This window comes from Squalius cephalus, assembly GCF_949319135.1.
Source record: "Squalius cephalus genome assembly, chromosome: 14".
NCBI classification, from domain to species: domain Eukaryota; kingdom Metazoa; phylum Chordata; class Actinopteri; order Cypriniformes; family Leuciscidae; genus Squalius; species Squalius cephalus.
In genome coordinates, this window is record NC_137135.1 from 34,834,339 (window position 1) to 34,855,520 (window position 21,182).

Consider the following 21,182-nt stretch of genomic DNA (forward strand, 5'->3'; position numbering starts at 1 on the left):
CCAGGCCCCGCCCCTTTATTCTGCGCATTAATTATTATAATGAGGAATATTGTGACGTGTTCGTTCCCGGAAGAAACTCAAGACTACAATGGAGGCGTTTCAGGAGTTCAGAAACACTGACACTGATATAGAGAAGAACTGTGTGACTTTACAGAGATTTATCATGATCAAACAGCAACATTACACACTAAAGAGAGTAGAATAGCTCCTCTTTCAATCACTAAAATCATCTCTTTCTCATCAGACATGAGAAGCCCACAGACCCTGAGGATCCTCTGGCCGATCAGAACATTAAAGATCGTTATTACGGCATCAACGACCCGGTGGCGGATAAACTCCTGAAGAGAGCGTCCACCATGCCTCGACCAGAGCTTCCCGAGGACAAGTCCATCACGACGCTTTACATCGGAGGACTGGGAGAAAACCTCACGGACTCTGAGCTCAGGTGGGAGGAGCTTCAGCCAGAGTATGATTGACACCTGAAAGTGTGTTTTCAGTATGTTGGAGTGAAGTTATTAAAAAAACATTTTGTGTAACACTAATGTGCAATGGCATATTGTCATAGTTTTTGTGTGCACTGCATTGTGGGATAGTTGTGCATGCCTTGTGCTCTCTCTGGTTGAATCATGCACATGTTGTATGTAATTCCATGCATGCAAACTATAATGTAATACAAAACACATAATTGTGAACGTAAAATGCATTTATGCATTTAGCAGATGCTTTTAATCAGAATATTGCATTCAAGTCGCATATCTTATCAGTCCATGCATTCCCTGGGAATCGAACCCATAACCTTGACGTTGCTAGTGCATCATTTTTTTTGTATGCATGAAATTACAAAATGCACAGGATGCAACCAGAGCAAACCACATGGAAAACAGTATCCCACAATGCAATGCGCACAACTTGACTTTCCATTTCCATTGAGACAAACGCATGCATTAAAAATAACAATTCATTGCTTGATTCTTCTTAATTCATTTAATGGAAAATAAAAAAAAGTTAAATTTCTACACAAATTGGATTAAAAAATGCACACACAAAAAAACATTGGCGAGATATTGGATTGCAGGGATGTGATTTATTGAGAATTGTGGTTATTTTTATTCACATACCTTTTTTTTCTGGTGATGTCTTCATTTTGTTGTTTTTGACCATCAATACACTGCAACATGCAACGCTGTCAACGTGAACTCACACCCCAGAACTCTGAACACACTTCTTTAATACCGTGAGAAAGAGTGAAATAGATGAGATTAAAGAGTTTACATGCATGTTTTATTACGTGTTTAATCGCAATATTGTGTTAATCTCATAATGAGGGTCATGTAAACGTAGTCAATGTTTGCACACTATTTCACATACTATTGTTTTTAAGTAGTTGGCAGTGTGCAATAATCAGTGCACTAGTTTTCTATCCCAACCTTTTCTGTTTCTGATTTGTATTTGACTTTAAACACTGTGTTTTTTCTTGGTCTCGTCTCTCAGGAATCATTTCTACCAGTTCGGTGAGATCCGCTCGATCACGCTGGTTGAGAGACAGCAGTGTGCGTTCGTTCAGTTCGCCACTCGTCAGGGTGCAGAGCTCGCGGTGGAGAAGTCCTTCAACAAGCTCATCATTAACGGGCTCCGGCTGGTGGTGAAGTGGGGTCGCGCTCAGGCGGCCAGAGGGCCAGAGGCCACCGACGGGGTCAGCGAGATGGGCACCAGACTACAGCCAGTCCCCGGTCTCCCCACGAGTAGGTTGTGTGTGTGTGTGTGTGTGTGTGTGTGAGTGTTACTGCCATATAGGTTGTAATGTTAATCAAACAAAGGGCTTAATTTCCTTATGCAATAAGGAATAAAATAATAATAATAATTTATTTACAATTATAACTTCCTGTGTATTTGTGCACTTATTTTAATAAAACCATGAAAAATATCTGGGTCATAATTTGCAATAATTTTATTTTATTTTTTTATTCTATATTTTATTTTATTTTAGAATGCATTATGACCCAGCCATATTTTTATTCATATGAATCATACATGTATATATAATTATAGCTTCTTGTGCATATGTGTATTTTATTTTACTTTAATGAAAACAAATTTCTGGGTCATATTGCACCCCCCAAAAAAAATTAATATTTTTGTTTTAGTTTTTTGGAATGCAATATGACCCAAACTTTTTTTTTCCACATATATAAAGAAAATAAAAATAAATGAAATAAATATTTGTATTTTATTTTTGGGAATGCAATATGACCCAAAAATGTTTTTATAAATAAAAAAAAAAAATAAAAAAATGAAATATGACCCAAAAAATTTTTTTTTCACATATATAAAGAAAATAAAAATAAATGAAATAAATATTTGTATTTTATTTTTGGGAATGCAATATGGCCCAAACATGTTTTTCATATATAAAGAAAATAAAAATAAATGCAATATGACCCAAACATGTTCTTTTCATATATAAATAAAAATAAATGCAATAAATATTGTTATTTTGTTTTTGGGAATGCAATGACTCAAACCTTTTTTTAAATGAATCACCCAGTTATGATAATGAACAATATTCCCTATTTATTATGATTTATTGTATATATTATTATAACACTGGTGTCTTTTGTCATATTGCTGTTACTCTGCACCGTGACTAACACCACCCCTTAACCATGGTAAAATGACTGTAAAGCACGGTCTCTCAGCTCATTGCGTTATTTGATTGATCTGTGTGATTATATCATGTGTATATCGCAGCTCTACCGCCACCCCCTGCTCTGGAGGAGGAAGCGTCTGCCAACTATTTTAACCTGGACCCGAGCGTCTCTCCTGCGCTCACGAACATCAGTCTGCCACCAAACCCACCAGCGCCCGGTACACACTTCATCTGCACTCACACACTGCATGCTTCCACATTTCAGCAAAAAAAACATCTCTATGATCCTAAAGTAGGCTTCATTTTCTTTTTGCAAAATGTGCTTTTTATATAATACAACCAGTGCTGTTACTGTTAACGGAAATTAAAATGATTAAATACCGTTTACGTATAATATGCATTTGCATTTTCATGAAAATTTAACCCATTTCCCCCAAATTGTAATTACTGTTGTGCAAAAAAATCGTATTTTCCACATTAGAGTGATCAGTTGTTGCATTACAGTAGGTAACTGAGAATTTGGGTGTATAATTAATGATTAATTAGTGCTTTTCATGCAAAAAACATCTTTATGGTCCTAAAGTAGGCTTCATTTTCTTTTTGCAAAATGTGCTTTTTATATAATACAACCAGTGCTGTTACTGTTAACGGAAATAAAAATGATTGAATACCGTTTACGAATAATATGCATTTGCATTTTGACATTTTCATGAAAATTTAACCCATTTCCCCCAAATTGTAATAATGTGGAAAATAAGATTTTTTTGCACAACAGTAATCAGTTGTTGCAGTACAGTATTTGGGTGTATAATTAATGCTTAATTAGTGCTTTTCATGCAAAAAAAAAAAAAAAAAAATTTCTTTATGGTCCTTCATTTTCTTTTTGCAAAATGTGCTTTTTATATAATACAACCAGTGCTGTTATTGTTAACTGAAATTAAAATGATTGAATCTGCCCCAAAATGCCTCTTGCATGGTTTATAAGTGTCTGGTTTTGGTTTCAGGTTTTGTGCCTCCCGTGTTCCAACCTGTTGGTCCTCCTCCACCTCCTCCAGGCCGCATCCATTACCCTTCCCAGGATCCTCAGCGCATGGGTGCGCATGCCGCCGTTCGCCACAGTGACTGATATGAGGCCTGTTATTGAACTGTGACGGTGATGTCATCAGGGGGTGGAGTCTAACCTGTGACATCACTCTGAGTGATTGACTGGAACACTATGGGAAGTGCCAGTACTGGTATGGTAGTGTGAGACATCATCGTGCTGAATCTGTGAGCTGTGTTTAGAAGATACGACTCACAGTGAGTTTACATTGAAAACGAAGCACCGTTTACGAATATGCATTTGCATTTTGACATTTTCATGAAAATTTAACCCATTTCCCCCCAAATTGTAATTACTTTTGTGCAAAAAATCTTTTTTTTCCACATTAGAGTGATCAGTTGTTGCATTACAGTAGGTAACTGATAATTTGGGTGTATAATTAATGCTTAATTAGTGCTTTTCATGCAAAAACATCTTTATGGTCCTAAAGTAGGCTTCATTTTCTTTTTGCAAAATGTGTTTTTTTTATTTATTTGATGTTGATTGTGAGATTCACAAACCCACACACACATTTCAGTCTTGCATCTAGAGATTTAACAAGCATAAAAATTGTGTCAAGGATGCAACTATATTCAAAAACATTTTTAACATGAGATATTTGTGTAGCCACTGTCTTGCATCAAAGAAAAATATATATATTTTTTGTTTTTCTGATAATTATCAGTTTCTTATTTTGCAATGAATTGAACTGTCAGTTCAGAGCTTTTCTTTTGTTGTAACATGAAAAAAACAACAACAAGGACTTTATTGAAAGAACCTACAGTTACCATTTTCTTTTGTGAACATTAAACTAGCTGACATTAAATGTACCGTCTGCTCTGTTTTTAAGAAACACAGCGGCTCAAAAAGTATTCAGACACTGTTGCATTAGATAAAAAAATATCAAAGCATGTCATTTATCTTCAGAAAGATGCACAAACACATTTTACAAGCAAAAACATTTGACAAAAAGAGTTTGGTGTTTGATATTTAGTCCTCTAATGCAATGTTGCATGTGCCTAAAGTGTCCAAATACATTTTAGGGCCCTTTTAAGTGTGAATGCACGCATGAAACCAGTATTTCAAAGTTCTGAATGATTGACTCATTTCTTATTGTATAGATGTGTTAATGGATTTGTCTTGTTCTAAGAGAGCAACCAAGCCTTCCCTCATCCAGCACTGAGCTAAAACATCTCCTCATCCTGATCATCTTTGTCATGATGTTTAATTTTGGTTTTCAAATGCTCTCCTCATGCATTTCACCTGCAGGGAACTTAATGGGACGGTCCGAAAGTGCAAAGCGCAGGTCTTTCCGGCGCGCCAGTCTTCTCCTCTGTGGATCAGCGTGGAGCTCACAGGTCATTGGACTCGGGCGAGTATCCGACGCCCCATCCCCGCGGGGCTCTGTTGAAGTTGCGTCGTTTGGACATGGTGGCCAAGGTCATGCCAGGAAGATTTTGAGTCTCCAGAGCTTCAAACCCAATAACAGGAATCACCCTCTGACTGCGCACAGGACCTCCAAATGGCACCGCGGCTCTAAAGTAAAAACCAAACGATGAAGAGTTGAGCTGAATCTGAAAGGCTACATCTGCATTTATCCGGGTACATATGAAACCCGTGTTTTCGTTTCAAAACGCTCTCTGTCCCTCCACATGCATAAAACATAATGAAAGCTCACTGAGGTGATACCAGAGAAACCAGAAGTAATAGAAGTTCTCTGCTATTCTTCTGGCACAGTTATTTTATTAGCAAAATATGCCAGGTCGCTCACAATTGCCATTCATCATATGGTCTTAAACGCAGTTGTCGTCATGTTTTGCTGCAGGACAGCAATTGTTAGTACATTTTCTGTCATCTTGGCAGGAATGTAATGTGAAGATCTATCTTTAGCAATACTGAAAGTGAATAGCACATATAAGATTCATTAGGGCTCTATATAGAACTCTAGGGTTCTTGACTCAATTTTAAAAAACACTTAAAGCATAAATGCAATCTAGGGTCTTTTTGTTAATCTACCCGAGGCAAACTTTCGTGTAAAAGCATAATAAGGATGGAAACGCCACTTTTAAGTTTGACCGTATTTTCGTTTTAGGTCAAATTGCCTTGTGAATGGGGCACGACTATGATAGCATCAAAATCGCTATTTTTAAAACACTAAGAAGGCTCGACACAACATGAAACTGTGCTGGAAGTATCACCAGGGGCTCTACACATGCATTGAGAACAGTGTTTGTGTACACAGAGTTTACTAAAAAGAAAGGTTTTGAACGACTCACTGTGTTTCTGTCCGCCGGCATTTTGTCAGTCAAAAATAGTCGATCTCCGAATGCAGCGTAACAGGGAGGAGAGTAAAGATGGAAAGCTCCTAAAGCTTAGTTCCATATAAATTCACGGATAATTTGTTGTTTTGTCGTTTGTGAAAATCAAGTCAGTCCATTCGCATTTGGAGATCGACTATTTTTGACTGACAAAATGCCGGCGGACGGAAATATTTTTGTCTAATATTTTTGTCTAATAGCCTAATATTTTTGCAAAAACAGTTTAATGCCCGGTAAAATCACACGGTCGGCCGTTGGCAGATGTGGAAAAAAGTTAGTTTTAGGCCCTGGTTCTATAAGGTGAAATGTTTTGAGTGCATAATACTTTCAGGTTTAACAAGTCATTTCAATTTTTGTCTAGTGATAAAGTATGTTTACGAGCTGCTTATTCATACAATTTAATTAAAGTGATTAGTTGAAATAAATCCATAAAATGATCCCATGATGTATATGATGTGCCTGACAGAACCCTTTAAGGAGCCTTTTCTTCTAAGCATACATCAATATAAACATATCTATCAGTACAATATGCCATCGTTTTAAAGTACCTCTGTTTTCACAATCCACACTACAATGTGGAAAAAAAACAGTTTTTCTTCAGGATTTCTTCAGAAACCTGTTTTTGCAGGACAAAAATGCCATCTCAGTGTGGAAGGAAGGCCAAAACAGAGAGAAAAAGTGTTTTCAAATGTATCCAGATTAATTTAGACATCCATAAAATGACATATTTCATAAGTATTCAATGAGATTGAACGGTTTTATCCATCAGGTCTTGTCAATACAAGAGCTTATCTTGAATACAACTGCTTTAAGTTTCGAGAAACTGCATGTAATTTTGTCCAGTTTCATCTCTTAATGCACCCAGACCATGGCACCTCGAGATATTCCTGCCTCTGGACTGGACTCAACCTGGTGACGCAATGCTAGTTTGTGTCTGAGATTCTCCCGTGTGCCAGCGGTTCCTTAAATAGTTCCTCAGTCATTCGCTCCTCTGTGGATCTCGTTTCAAATGGGAAGACGCAGTGGAAACACTGAAGCTCTCTTAAGTGCACTTCATAATTTGATAGGGTGGATTAGTCTTGTTGGCTCTGTTTAAGTAATCATCCCGCATGAAGCTAATGTGCCAAAACCTCTCAGTGACCCTCAAGGCCGCTTCGCGTATCAGGTTTTGCCTCCGTTTTATGATCCTGTGGAGAATGGACTTAATCCCTCCCAAATAAAGAAGTTGTTATAAGGGAATCCCAATCCTACTCGGATGTCCCAACCCTACATGGGCTGTGTCACGTTTTTGTGATTGAGGCAACTCTTTCTTTTTTGTTTCAGCCATCCAACAGGTTTTCAATCAGATTTGCACTCTCACAACTCCTTCTTTCAGTGAGTTGAAGTAATGTGCAAATTAAAGTCGATTGGAAGGTCGGCACATTCTCTGACACGTTAAGCTCATGTGGGTGACTGAATGTGCCCTGCATTATAATGTTCTTTTTTCATTATTTTTACTTATATTTATTTACTTGGCACTTACAAATGACTTGCATATCTTTTTACTTACCATCATTATCTGCGATTATGTACAGTATCTTGTCAGATACTTATTGCATTTAAAGAGGAATATCTAAAGAACAAATAATGTTGAAACTAGAAATATATATCTTGTGTTTTTCTATCAACTCAATTGCATAAAACATTCCTGTCCGAGTTCCATAAATATTCCATTTCTAAAGTTGTCATGCTTGTAGCTCTAAAAGTATTCAAGATATCCTTCTAGATTCTCATTCTTAATACACTTTACCTTTAAAATCTTCATTTTAAAGGTCCTATATAGTTCAGTCCCATCAGAATTTAATCTTTTTGTCCATATCAATATCCGCATCGCATCTGCACCAAAATGTTTGAGTCTCTGAATAAAACTGAGATGTTCTCCATAACGTACTATACTTCACTTCATACTATACCATAAAAGCCTGCCAATTATTTCATATGTCAGACTTTTTTCAAAAACATTAAAAAAATCGTACCAACCCCAAACTTTTGAACGATATTGTAAGTGACGTTTGACACATGGTTTATGCAACAATCAACATTAGCCAAAGAAAATTCAAGGCAATTTGGCAGGCTACAAGTACAACCTATAAAGCTGGTATTAGCGTTTTTTGAGTTCTTTGCGAGCGAACGCAAGGTTTCTCGGGGGAACGCAAAAGCGTTGAAATAAAAATGTTCTTCCCAGCTCATATTCTTTCCATCACCATGTCTGTTTAGAGGCTCTGTATTATTATTCAGGGCTTGACATAACACTATTACTAATACTAGCCACCTTGGCGGGTTGAGTTTAATATAGGCTATACATTTTTCAATTGTAGTCTTTTAAAAAGTCATCTGAAATAATACACTAAGTGCAATGTAGTGTTATCAAAAATATTGATTTTTCAATACATAGAGATACTGATATATCTGAAACGCTTCCAATTCTAATTTTTCGCAGAATAGATAGACGATATCAGCTGCGCTTTCTCTCTCTGACATCAAGTAACACACAAACCCGCCTCTCCTCACTCACTCATGGATCTACGGATGAATATTGTTGCTGTTACAGGGCTTGAATTTCAGCGTCGTATTGCACATAATTTTACTCATTCCTGCAGATTTTGTGCTCAAACACCCACAGCGCAGCATATAAAGCCACCTCTCAGTACTAAATTGAGTCTTTTTCACTGTTTATTACGCTTAAACAGTCAAACACACACAAAACAAAGTCAGAATGCCGTTCATGTAACACAGTCAGTTATGTTTTAAGTGAACAGTTCAGAAAGAAAATGCATGTGTAACAGTATAATGGATCCATCAGGTCTTAAAGTGACAACAGCCTAATAAACCTACTGCCAAATTATGAGATAATTAAAAACATCTATATGGCAGATCGACATCAAAATGATGGCCAGTGTAAAGCTGCCTTTCCACTGCACACGACAAACGACAGCCGTCGGACCGGAAGTCATTAATTTCCAATGGAGGGTCGTACGGGAGCTGCGGGGACTTCCGATCATAAATTTCGGATCCGATTTGAGCTTCGGATGCGTTGAAATATCTGAACTTCTGCGGCTAGACCGTATGTGAATCGCATGACCGTATCAAAACTATGAGCGCGAAGCTAGAATTACCAATATTTTAATACTTTAACGTAAACGCTATTCCTGCAAAATGGCGGTTATTAATAATTATGGCTGAAAAAAATATTTTAGCATTATTAAATCAATATTTATTTTGATTAGCTCTATAAAATCGACTATTTTCTATTTTAGATGTATTGAGGGTCATTTGTTTTGTGTGGATATATTCATGCATGCATTACATTCATTAAAATCATTCATTTTACCATTGTGAATAGCCGAGGGTAACGGTTGCTTCACGACCAATTTCTCAAAGTTCAGTGCGACTGACACTAGGGGGCGAAATGCGACAATCGTATGCGAATTTCGTGTGCAGTGGAAAGGGGGCTTAAATGCTGAGTGGCTCGTAACTTTGGAAAACCAATAGCCACAGTGGCTGGTGAGCAAAAAAGTTAATGTCAAGCCCTGCCCCTAATTATAATTTAGCCTACCAAAGCATTTTCTTATCTTATGCGGAGAAAATGGTTAGGACAAGTTTAGGACTACGGCTGTGTCCGAAATCGCATACTTCCCTACTATAAAGTAGGCGAAAAACAGTATGTGACTAAATAAGTATGTCTGAATTCACAGAAGTGTGCATATGATGGATTTATGAATGGCAGTGAAGCGACACAACTGATCGCATGACAATGATAACTTGGAGAATGTAGTACGTCCAAATTACATTCTTAATATAGAGGACGTACGTTTTTAGCAGTCATGAAGTAATTACTTATTCAAAACAAATACCTATGCGATTTAGGCAGAGGTGGACCAAGTACACAACTTCCTTACTTGAGTGAAAGTACAGATACTACTGGTCAAATATTACTCTGTTACAAGTAAAAGTTGTAAAGACCAATTTTTACTTAAGTAAAAGTAAAGAAGTACTAGTTTTTAAAAGTACTTAAGTATCAAAAGTAAATTTCAATGCATTGTTTTATTATTGTTGCATTGTTGTATGTAATACTTACAGTACCTGATGCCTCTGAATCTATGCCTGCCCGAACACAGTTCCAGTGGGATTGAATGTGAGACTGAATAAGTCACTCAATAATGTCCACAATGGTTTCCGACACCCAAATGGCTGTTCCCTTAAATATTGCCCTATTTAAAGTTTATGTGAGCCTTACTGTTTTCTATAAGCTAGTGTGCTCCAAAACAATGACAAAATTGACACCGCAGAGCATAGCCTCTGCATGGGTTGTACCATGTGAGGGAGTTCTCCCCTCTCCTCCTATAGAGTTGGTTGGGTCCATAGCCCGTCTTTCCCAAAATGTTTTCTCAGGTAGGCTACCGCGGCACCGCCGGCGCCTACCGATAAGCTGGGCCGGCCCTACCGTAAACGGTACGCGTCAGGGAGGATGGATGGGAGGAAGAGGCCAGGAGGTCTGCTAAGCTTGTTTCCGCCACACAATAAAACATTTTAAAAGATAATTGTGACTTTTTATCTCACAATTGCGAGTTTACATCTTGCAATTTTTTCTCAGAATTGCGAGATATAAAGTCAGAATTGCATGAAATAAAGTCGCAATTGCGTGTTATAAAGTCAGAATTGCGAGATATAAAGTCAGAATTGCGTGAAATAAAGTCTCAATTGCGTGTTATAAAGTCAGAATTGCGAGATATAAAGTCAGAATTGCGTGAAATAAAGTCTCAATTGCGTGTTATAAAGTCAGAATTGCGACATAAAGTCAGAATTGCCTGAAATAAAGTTGCAATTGCGTGTTATAAAGTCAGCATTGCGAGATATGGTCAGAATTGCATGATATAAAGTCGCAATTGCGTGTTATAAAGTCAGAATTGCGACATATAAAGTCAGAATTGTGTGAAATAAAGTCGCAATTGCTTCTTATAGTCAGAAATTGCAAGATATAAAGTCAGAACTGCGTGAAATAAAGTTGCAATTGCTTCTTTTAAAGTCAGAATTGCGAGATAGTCAGAATTGTGTGATATAAAGTCGCAATTGCGTGTTATAAAGTCAGAATTGCGAAATATAAAGTCAGAATTGCGAAATATAAAGTCAGAATTGTGTGAAACAAAGTCGCAATTGCTTCTTATAAAGTCTAAGTGAATTATTATTTAACCTTTACATTATTTGTTGAACCATTACAAACTACACAATAGTAAGAACTGTTGCTTCATTTATCCAATTTGGAAAAAGTGCTAATTTGGAATTCCACCATGGAAAAAGTGGGCCGGTCTTGGGCCTGAAACTCGCGGGCTGAAAAGTGGCCCCACTCCGGCCCTGATTGTGGTTGAAAATGAAAATCGGGTTGACGTCAGAAACCAACATCAGTCGAGTTCTGACGTCAACCCGACTTTCATTTCCAGCCAAAATGCAACCCGTGTGGGTCCCTGCAACCAAAATCATCCCCTGACTGACGTTACAACTTTCTACTCAAGGGCCGTGACAGAAATGTAGTGAAGTTAAAGTAATGCTCAAGGAAAGTACAGATACTCAAAGTGTACTTAAGTACAGTACTCAAGTAAATGTACTTTGTTACTGTCCACCTCTGGATTTAGGACACTTGTTTTGTCCTGTCTCACCTGTTAAAGCACCTGTAGTTCGCTGGCGGGAGTTTCTGCGGTGGTTGAGCAAGTATCTGAGTGTTGAGCGAGGAGAGAAGCTCTTCACTTTCTCCCAGGGCTTCTTGCCACGGTGAACAATAAGACTTCGGGATCACCGTGGCGTTGAATTTCTCCCGAGGGATCTCTCTTAGCGGTCCGGAGTAGCCTAAAAGGATAGGATTGTGCTTTGGTGATTCACAGGGCCAATAATAGAGGGAGCTTTACTGTCCTGAAGCACATTCTAGCATGCTACAGTGTTTAGCTCATAGGGTTCGAGCAGGACTAGCACGCAAACGCATTAGCGGATATTATTCGGGTGGTCTCTGCAGGGGAAACTGCAGATAAGGAGACGGAAACAGGAGATGGATGTTTATTAAGGGATCCACAGACGGAGAAGAACATTAGACAGAGTTAATTATGAGCGGCAGAGACGAGCTAATGATATCAGCTCATCAGATACGCGAAGACTGATGTCAAAGACGTCAGAAATATATGTAAGCATATTCCTCTTGCGCAATGCAAAAATCATTTTCTTAACGACTTGATTTCCAGTTAAAAGTGAAGCAAGATCAATGTACTTGAGAAGCACCACTACATAATATATTAGTTACAATGATTTCAATTTTTTTGTTTTTTTATTATTTGAATGTTTGTTAATATGTACATATTGTTTATATATATATATATATATATATATATATATATTAGGGCTGTCAAAAGATTAATCACGATTAATCGCATCCAAAATAAAAGTTTGTGTTCACATAATATATGTGTGTGTACTGTTTATAATTATTTTCTATATATAAATACACACACATGCATGTATATATTTAAGAAATATTTGCATACATATACTGTATATATTTATATATAATTTATATTATATATAAATATATTTTTTTTATATATAAATTACACATTTTTCTTAAATATATACAAGCATTTGTGTGTATTTATATATACAAATTTAATTATACACAGTACACACACATATATTATTTAAACACAAACTTTTATTTTGGATGCGATTAATCGGGATTAATCTTTTGACAGCCCTAATATATATATATATATATATATATATATTTAATAGATTCATAGATTGTGTGGTATTTTAGTATTTATATTATTCTAGTATTTATAATAATATAGTAATTAAGATTTTGAATTAGCTTTTTTTTTCAGTTTTATTTTGTTTTAGAAATATTGTTATGTACTTTGGTCTTTTTTTAAAGAAAAGAAAATTCTATATAGCTTAATTTCAAATTTTAAATTTAACTTTAATTCAACGTTTTACTTATAAACCTTTATTTAAATCACATACAATTATTTAGTTCTCAAGCGCATTTATCTTGTTTTGAGGATTTTTTTTATATTTTATTGTAGAGCCTAAAAAAATTATTAAAAAGTTTGTCTAAGTTTTTATGTGTACTGACTTTGAATCAGGTTTATTAACAACTTATTAATCATTGTAAGACAATTTAACATCTATATGAATGTATGATTCACATTATCTTGCTGCCAAGGTATTTGGGTGGTTGCTAAGGTGTTGCTAAGCAGCTGATAAGTGTTTAGTGGGGTTTTTGTTTCATTGCTGTGTGTTTGCTGAGATATCCTGAATGAATAGTTAAATGAATTGGATTCAGGTTTGCTCAAGTCACTAACCATGAGCTTGAACAACAGTCGTGTTTAGTGTGTGTTATGTGATATAATGTGATGTATCCAAACTCATTAAATGTGTTTGATATGTAACAGTCAGTAATATCGGTCAGAAAAGCAGTGGTATTGAGTACCTGGTGCGAGGACGTTTGGGCTTCCTTTCTTGGCCACCGTGTTCTTCAGGCTCGTGACGAGACTGTGTTTTCCAGCCACTGGATACAGCAGGTTTTCTTTCCCTCCCTGCATGTCTGTCATCACGTGGTTCTGGTTGTGGATTTGATTCTGATCCATGTCGTTCTGTTGGAAGAGTTTCAGGATGGAGAAGTTCGTTCAATGTCTTGTAAAGCATGAATGTGGGACCTTTAACCTTATGGACTGGGAAAACGTGTTCACTAAAGCATAACTCTCGCCAGAATTGAACCTAGGCTCTTTTTGTTAATCTACCCGAAGCAAACTTTCGTGTAAAAACATAATTAGAATGAAAACGGCACTTTTAAGTTTGACTGTATTTTCGTTTTCGGTCAAATTGCCTTTTGAATGGGAGTGTTTGGGGCACGACTATGATAGCATCAAAATCGCTATTTTTAAAACACTAATGCGGCTCGACACAACATGAAACTGTGCTTTAAGTATCACCAGAGGCTCTACACATGAACTCCAGCATTGAGAACAGTGTTTGTATACACAGAGTTTACTAAAAATAAAGGTTTTGTATGACTCACTTTATCAGTTTGTGTTTCCGGTGGCTGGAATTATGTCAGTCAAAAATAGTCGATCTGTATCACTGAATCATTTCATTATTATATGAGGATCCTTTTTCAAATACAAGGTCAATATTGATTTTCACAAACGACAAAACAACAAATTATCCCTGAATTTATATGGAACTAAGCTTTAGGAGCTTTCCATCTTTACTCTCCTCCCTGTTATGTTGCATTCGGAGATCGACTATTTTTGACTGTCAAAATTCCAGCCACCGGAAACACAAACTGATTAAGTGAGTTGTACAAAACCTTTCTTTTTAGTAAACTCTGTGTACACAAACACTGTTCTCAATGCTGGAGTTCATGTGTAGAGCCTCTGGTGATACTTCCAGCACAGTTTCATGTTGTGTCGAGCCTTCTTAGTGTTTTAAAAATAGCGATTTTGATGCTAGCGTAGTCGTGCCCCAAACACTCCCATTCACAAGGCAATTTGGTCTAAAACGAAAATACGGTCAATCTTAAAAGTGGCATTTCCATTCTAATTATGCTTTTACACGAAAGTTTGACTCGGGTAGATTAACAAAAAGAGCCTAGGTTCAATTTTGTCGAGAATTACCCTTTAACGTAAGGCTATTTTATCGTGAAACGTCTCAACACGAATGATGCCGAGCAGGAGAATGTGAGACGGGTAAAGCCAGATTTATTAACTCATCAAATGAATTCCAGGCGACATTCTGGGGATTCAAAATAGCCATGAAATCTAAATGTACGTTTTTTGGCTTTTAATATGAATATGTTAGCCTTATGGTTATCTATAAGCTAGTGAGCTCCAAAACAAAAGTCACGTTTATAAGATATGAGCGTTCAAAACTTAGTCTCTCACTTCTGCCAATATGGATCAATGATTTTGAAGACATCACTCTGTACTTTAGTTTATCATCAGATTTTCTGTCCAATCAAATGCTCTCTAGAATCTGAAGCTATAAATAGACGCTGAAGCTGTATCTGAAACTGGTCAATATTACCGTACATAGTCTTCATTAAATATGTTTCATTTTACTTAAGCTTTATTTGAATTACTGTAAACTATCTTTAACAGTTTTAGTTAAGAATAACAACACTGTTTTCAAGCAACAATTATTTTTTGACATTTTAATGAAAATGTTGCCTTGGCAAATGCATATATAAGCATATTTTATTTCAGGAAAAATGTACCTGTGTTATAATGCATTTTTTTAACGGATTTAGTCCAAGTTATTGATGATAACCCCGGTAAAAAACTGTGGTGCATAACTCATATCTTTATCATAAAGCATAAAGCTGGAGTGCTGTTATTTCATTAGGGCCCTGTGTGTTTACAGATGCGTTTTGGTCGATCTGATCACAAGTAGACGAGGCAGACACATTCCCGCTTGCGCTTTTTCAGATCTTTCGATCTAATGGACAAAATAAGCTCACACAGTTTACATGACCAGAGATGTTTCTGCTCTGACAGCCTCAAGATCAGCCGAACACGATGATTGTGTGTGTGTTAGAAATCAGGAATGATGAGAGAACATCGTGCTTGGTGCGTTTTTCATCTTCAAACCAAACTTGGGTTTTCATCCGACTAAGTTTTAAAATCCCGTCTGGCTAGAGCTCTTCCCATATTTAAGCATTAGGTCAGTAGACGGAGAGAAGACGGTCTTTTGTGTCTGTTTGAACACATTCGACCACATGAGCGTTTACACTATGACAGCAATCCGATCAAATGTGTTTTCACTCCCTCTGGATGCCGTCGAAAGTGGACAAGCGCAAAACTTTTTATGGTGCGTTCATGTCATCTCGTATAGATCGTATTTACGAGTTGAACGCACTTGAATGCCACCACAATGTCATAAATACCAGTGGGGAGCTCGAGATTTTCTAAGCCCCGATCTTTACGAGTTGTGGGGCGTGTCACTGAGAAAAAGGGCGGAAAACCACAATACTTACAGGTATTTAGCAGTGATATTGTCAGGCTTTTCTATTTACAGCGCAGTAAGCTAATTGCCTGCACAGAATATGATGGCATTATAATATAACAATGCAACATGTAACGATAAAGTTGGCTTCATGGCTTCATAAATGAATGAAAAACATTTAAAAAACAAAGTATGCACATTTATTTGTTCTTCATTTTCTACAAGTACAAGAGTTTAAGAACCTAGTAATTTTGTGTAATTAATTAAGAGAAAGTCCTCCGCCATCTTACACAAGAAAGTGACTTGAACGCACCAGCCGTCGTAAACACGACCTCGTACGTACGAACTTCCCAGGAGGACGTGAACGCACTATTAGACCCCGTTTACGCCTGTGTTTAGTGTCGTCCACTTGTGATCCGATCGACCAAAACGCCTCCTGATGCTGTAAACAGTGCCGTAGTGATCAGACTTGTGCCTCTTTGTGGTGTAATCCAAACTCCGGATATTTTCTCCTATAAATTGCATGAATTTCTTCCCTAAAGAAGTGTCTCTTACATATATGCCGGAGTGAGCGTCTCCTGAGTTCTCCAGCGTGAATCTCTCCACTCTCCTCTGACGCTCCTGGAACATGATGGATCCTCTGTTGCTGTTCAGGTTCAACTCCTCCATCATCACATCCTTGGGAACGCTGATCTTCTTCCCAAGGTTCAGACCTACACACACACACACACACACGATCATAGTGAGTTTCTTCAACTTCTTCTAGTGTTTTATATAGACCACCGTTCAAAAGTCTGGGGTCAGCAAGAGTTTTGAAAGAAATTAAAGATTTCCATTTCAAATAAATGCTGTTCTTTTGAACCTTTTCATAAAATCATGACAAAAAAAGTTTCCACAGAGCAGCACAACTGTTTTCATCACTGATAATAATCAGAAATGTTTCTTGAGCAGCAAATCATCATATTACAGTGATTTCTGAAGGATCATGTGACACTGAAGACTGGAGTAAATTCAGCTTTGCATCATAGAAATATATTGCGTTTTAATTATATTCTAAAAGAAAACAGCTATTTTGAATTGCAATAATATTTCACAATTTTACTGCATATTTGATCAAATAGCAGCTTTGAGCAGAAGAGACTTCTTTCAGAAAACTCTTACTGAGCCGAAATTATGATGAAATTATGATATACATATATACATATACTGAGCTGAAATTATGATGAAATTATGATATACATATATACATATACTGAGCTGAAATTATGATGAAATTATGATATACATATACTGAGCTGAAATTATGATACACATATACTGAGCCGAAATTATGATGAAATTATAATATACATATACTGAGCCGAAATTATGATATACATATATACATATACTGAGCTGAAATTATGGTGAAATTATGATATACATATATACATATACTGAGCCGAAATTATGATGAAATTATGATATACATATATACATATACTGAGCTGAAATTATGATATACATATACTGAGCTGAAATTATGATGAAATTATGATATACATATATACATATACTGAGCTGAAATTATGATGAAATTATGATATACATATATACATATACTGAGCTGAAATTATGATATATATATACTGAGCCGAAATTATGATGAAATTATGATATACATATATACATATACTGAGCTGAAATTATGATGAAATTATGATATACATATACTGAGCTGAAATTATGATACACATATACTGAGCCGAAATTATGATGAAATTATAATATACATATATACATATACTGAGCCGAAATTATGATATACATATATACATATACTGAGCCGAAATTATGATGAAATTATGATATACATATATACATATACTTAGCCGAAATTATGATGAAATTATGATATACATATATACATATACTGAGCTGAAATTATGGTGAAATTATGATATACATATATACATATACTGAGCCGAAATTATGATGAAATTATGATATACATATATACATATACTGAGCCGAAATTATGATGAGATTATGATATACATATATACATATACTGAGCCGAAATTATGATATACATATATACATATACTCTTGTTTTCTAATAATGCAGTGATATGCAGATATATGCCGTCCGAATACATTTTTATTGCCGCTCTTTATATATTTTCTTTCCCCTGAGAGGTTCAAGAACATTGTTTAGTGTCTGATGGCAGTCTGACCTCTTGCATTGTAACCGTGTCTGGGTTCTTACGTCGCGGCTGCTGTCGTGTTTGCCGTGTTATGAATGTAACTAACAGTGATGATTATTATTAGACTGACTCGATGTGGAGCCCTTGGAGAAATGGACTCGCCCTAAAGTGGCATTTTCAATCAGGGCATTCATGTCCCACTGGCGTATTCTTACAAAATTCCCTCTCCAGAGTCGGATTCAGCTGAGCTGGAGATGCCGTGATGCAAACGAACACACTGTTTCCACTGAAGTGTTGGGAACGTTTTCAGGAATGTTGGATGTGGAGATTCTCCTCTGTTTAAATCACTCAAGTGACTGAGGAGAATCCCTTTGATCTGTTCCTGCTCCTGTCAATCATCTCTGAGTCTCTACATGACTGAAGTCCATCCAGATTGACCATTAGATATCTCTGATTATTTATTTTTTATTAAGGATATATCATTGGTGTTATATAAGTGTAGTCAAAGTGTAGGAATGTGTGTTTTTGTCTATAGGGCTTCATCTGAGTGTGTGTGTGTGTGTGTGTGTGTGTGTGTGTGTGTGTGTGTGTGTGTGTGTGTGTGTGTGTGTGTGTGTGTCTTACCTCCCTTTGCCTCTCTGCTCAGGATCATGGCCTGCTGCTGTCTCTGTTTGGTGAGACTATGATGTGCGTTCTGCATCTCGGTCTGCACACACATCAACATCACTGTGGATGATTTGCATCACACTTTTAATAATAATAATAATAATAATTATTATTATTATTATTTATATAATATATTTAATACAAATATTATTATTTATGTTAATATAAACAATAATATAACTATTATTTATTTATTATTATATAAATATTACATGTTAAATAAATATTAAATGTAATAATAACATTAATAATAATAATAATTGTTTTTGTTTATTTGATAGTGTTAAGTTTTCTCTAGTTGTGTCCTAAAGCTTTGTAATGAATTCCTCTGTGTTGTAATTGTAACTTTCATTATATTTAAATATATTTATTTTAATATTTAATTTCAATAATATATTTAAAAAATATTATTTTATAATAATAAAATAAAATGATCAAATTTAATTATAGTATTGCATAAAATTGTAACATCCAGTATATTTTATTTGACTTATCTTTATTTCAATAAAATATTTTTAAAGTAATTATATTCTAATAATAAAATAATTGTTCAAATAATACAATTATAGTATTGCATAAAATATGACTTATACATTGATACAATTTTATAGGGAAAAGCCTATATAACAGTTGATTTTTTATATAAAGTAAACTATGCCCCTCAAAATCAACTCCAGGGGTTAAATTATGGCCCCTAATGAAAGTTAATAAAAAAAAAAATTTTCATTGCAGCAATTTTGTTACACTTTATTTTAAGGTGTCAGTGTTACAGTGTAATTATACATTTAATTACTGAGTACTATTAATTAACTACATGTACTTACTATAGGGTTAAGGTTAGGATTGGTGTTTGGTTAAGGGTTAATTGCATGTAATTATACATAATTTACTGTTATTACTACAGTAACTACATGTAACGTGTAACAACGACACTCTAAAATAGTGTTACCAAAATTATAATTCTTTTTAATTCTAACTCTACTAAATGCTACAGCTAGTTAATCTGTTCTCATAGAAGCTACAGGAAGAAATTTGTCATGCTAAAAGTTCAGATTTTACAGATTTGAATGCACACAGCTGGCGTGCGGATTACACACACACACACACACACACACACACACACACACACTCGTCTAAATCCCTTGTACTCTGGCTTACCTGAGTGTGTGCTGGAGAAGATGATGTTGTGTGTCTTGGCTGAGCTCTGTGAGTGTGTGAGTGTGTGTGTGTTAGAGGGTGAAGCTGCTTTCTATAGACTCACCGCCTGATGACGTCATCCCTGCTAATTTAGCCAAACGACAGGAGCTAAATGGGGCGAAGCATTTAGTCCCTGACGCGCACCTGCCAACCCCTCATAATAAAAACCTGATGCCGGTTTTGCTTGTGGAGCGGCCCAAGCCTGTCTGCATGTGTGTGACTGTGTGTATTTGTGTTCGTTGTCATAGGAGATTCTCGCTCGGTCCTAAATGTCCATTTGCAAGAACTGTGACTATAAAAAATAAAGCTGTATGCAGCTCTATATGTCATGCCATCATGGCTGGGAGCATCAGACCATCTGCAACAATGAGCAATTAAAGACATATTAAGATGATTTCAGGCAAAAGGGGTGAAAAAACACAAATACAATCACCAGTAATGTGATTTAATGGTTTATCACACACTTTTGACTAATAAGTGGCACTGTTACGAAATTGGTGTGGTGTGGTCAGAGTATGGTGAAAATGACACATACAAAGTTTGGTGTCAATCTGCCAAAGCATTGCAGAGATACAGCCTCAGAGGCGTTTTGGTTTTCGTCTATCGACACGAAATCCAGAACTTTTTGTCAGCACAGTCTGAAGATGATACAAATCAATTTTGGTGAAAATTGGACCAACAATTTAACAAAACAAAATGGCGGAAAGGAAGTTCGGCCGACTGTGGCAAAATTGGTATCTATGTTCTCGGCATGACCCAAGGAAAATACCAGTTTCATTACAATAGATTAATATAATCAAAAGTTATTAGCTTTTTTTTATTTTATTTGAACTTTTTACCACAAGGTGGCGCTGCTCCAAAACATTTTGAGTTCCTTCAGGGCATGGTGCTGAAGACACATACCAAGTTTCCAAACAATACGGCAATACTTTAGTAAAATATAGCATTTTACGCCAAAATTCAAAATGGCAGACACAAAATGGCCGATATGGGAAAATTGGGTATCGTTCGAGTCGGCATGCTGCACCGAATTTTTGTCCAAACTGTTTAGAAGTTATAAGCAA

General features: G+C 36.1%; 2 protein-coding genes across 3 annotated transcripts in view; one reads left to right on the plus strand and one right to left on the minus strand.

Annotated features, from left to right (window-relative positions):
* The window catches only part of LOC307171104 (pre-mRNA-splicing factor RBM22-like), a 12,792-nt gene extending 8,632 nt beyond the window's left edge, over window positions 1-4,160 (plus strand). The window contains exons 7-10 of the mRNA XM_079892505.1: window positions 245-445; window positions 1,492-1,742; window positions 2,749-2,865; window positions 3,652-4,160. Of these exons, the coding sequence (XP_079748631.1) occupies window positions 245-445; window positions 1,492-1,742; window positions 2,749-2,865; window positions 3,652-3,773 (691 nt within the window). The 3' untranslated portion in view covers window positions 3,774-4,160. The remainder of the gene's footprint in view (window positions 1-244; window positions 446-1,491; window positions 1,743-2,748; window positions 2,866-3,651) is intronic.
* Window positions 4,161-4,170: 10 nt separating this feature from the next.
* myoz3a (myozenin 3a) lies at window positions 4,171-20,205 on the minus strand. 2 transcript variants are annotated; one of them, XM_079892507.1, is made up of 6 exons: window positions 20,080-20,205; window positions 18,880-18,961; window positions 16,625-16,782; window positions 13,557-13,719; window positions 11,740-11,926; window positions 4,171-5,264 (listed from the first exon to the last, which is right to left on the minus strand). In XM_079892507.1, the coding sequence occupies exons 2-6, from the start codon at window positions 18,953-18,955 to the stop codon at window positions 5,081-5,083; spliced, it is 768 nt and encodes a 255-aa protein (XP_079748633.1). In that variant the 5' UTR covers window positions 18,956-18,961; window positions 20,080-20,205; the 3' UTR covers window positions 4,171-5,080. The 2 variants fall into 2 exon arrangements, with proteins under 2 accessions (XP_079748633.1, XP_079748632.1); XM_079892506.1 differs by having other exon boundaries at window positions 18,880-18,981; window positions 20,080-20,139.
* Window positions 20,206-21,182: the final 977 nt, after the last annotated feature.

Coding starts and splice junctions, on each gene's coding strand:
- myoz3a (XM_079892506.1), bottom strand. CDS start 18,979: ATGTTGATGTGTGTGCAGACCGAGATGCAGAACGCACATCATAGTCTC. Junction 16,783..18,879: donor GAGCAGAGAGGCAAAGGGAG/GTAAGACACACA, acceptor GTGTGTGTGTAG/GTCTGAACCTTGGGAAGAAG. Junction 5,265..11,739: donor AACTACAGGTGCTTTAACAG/GTGAGACAGGAC, acceptor TTTTTACTTTAG/AGCCGCGGTGCCATTTGGAG.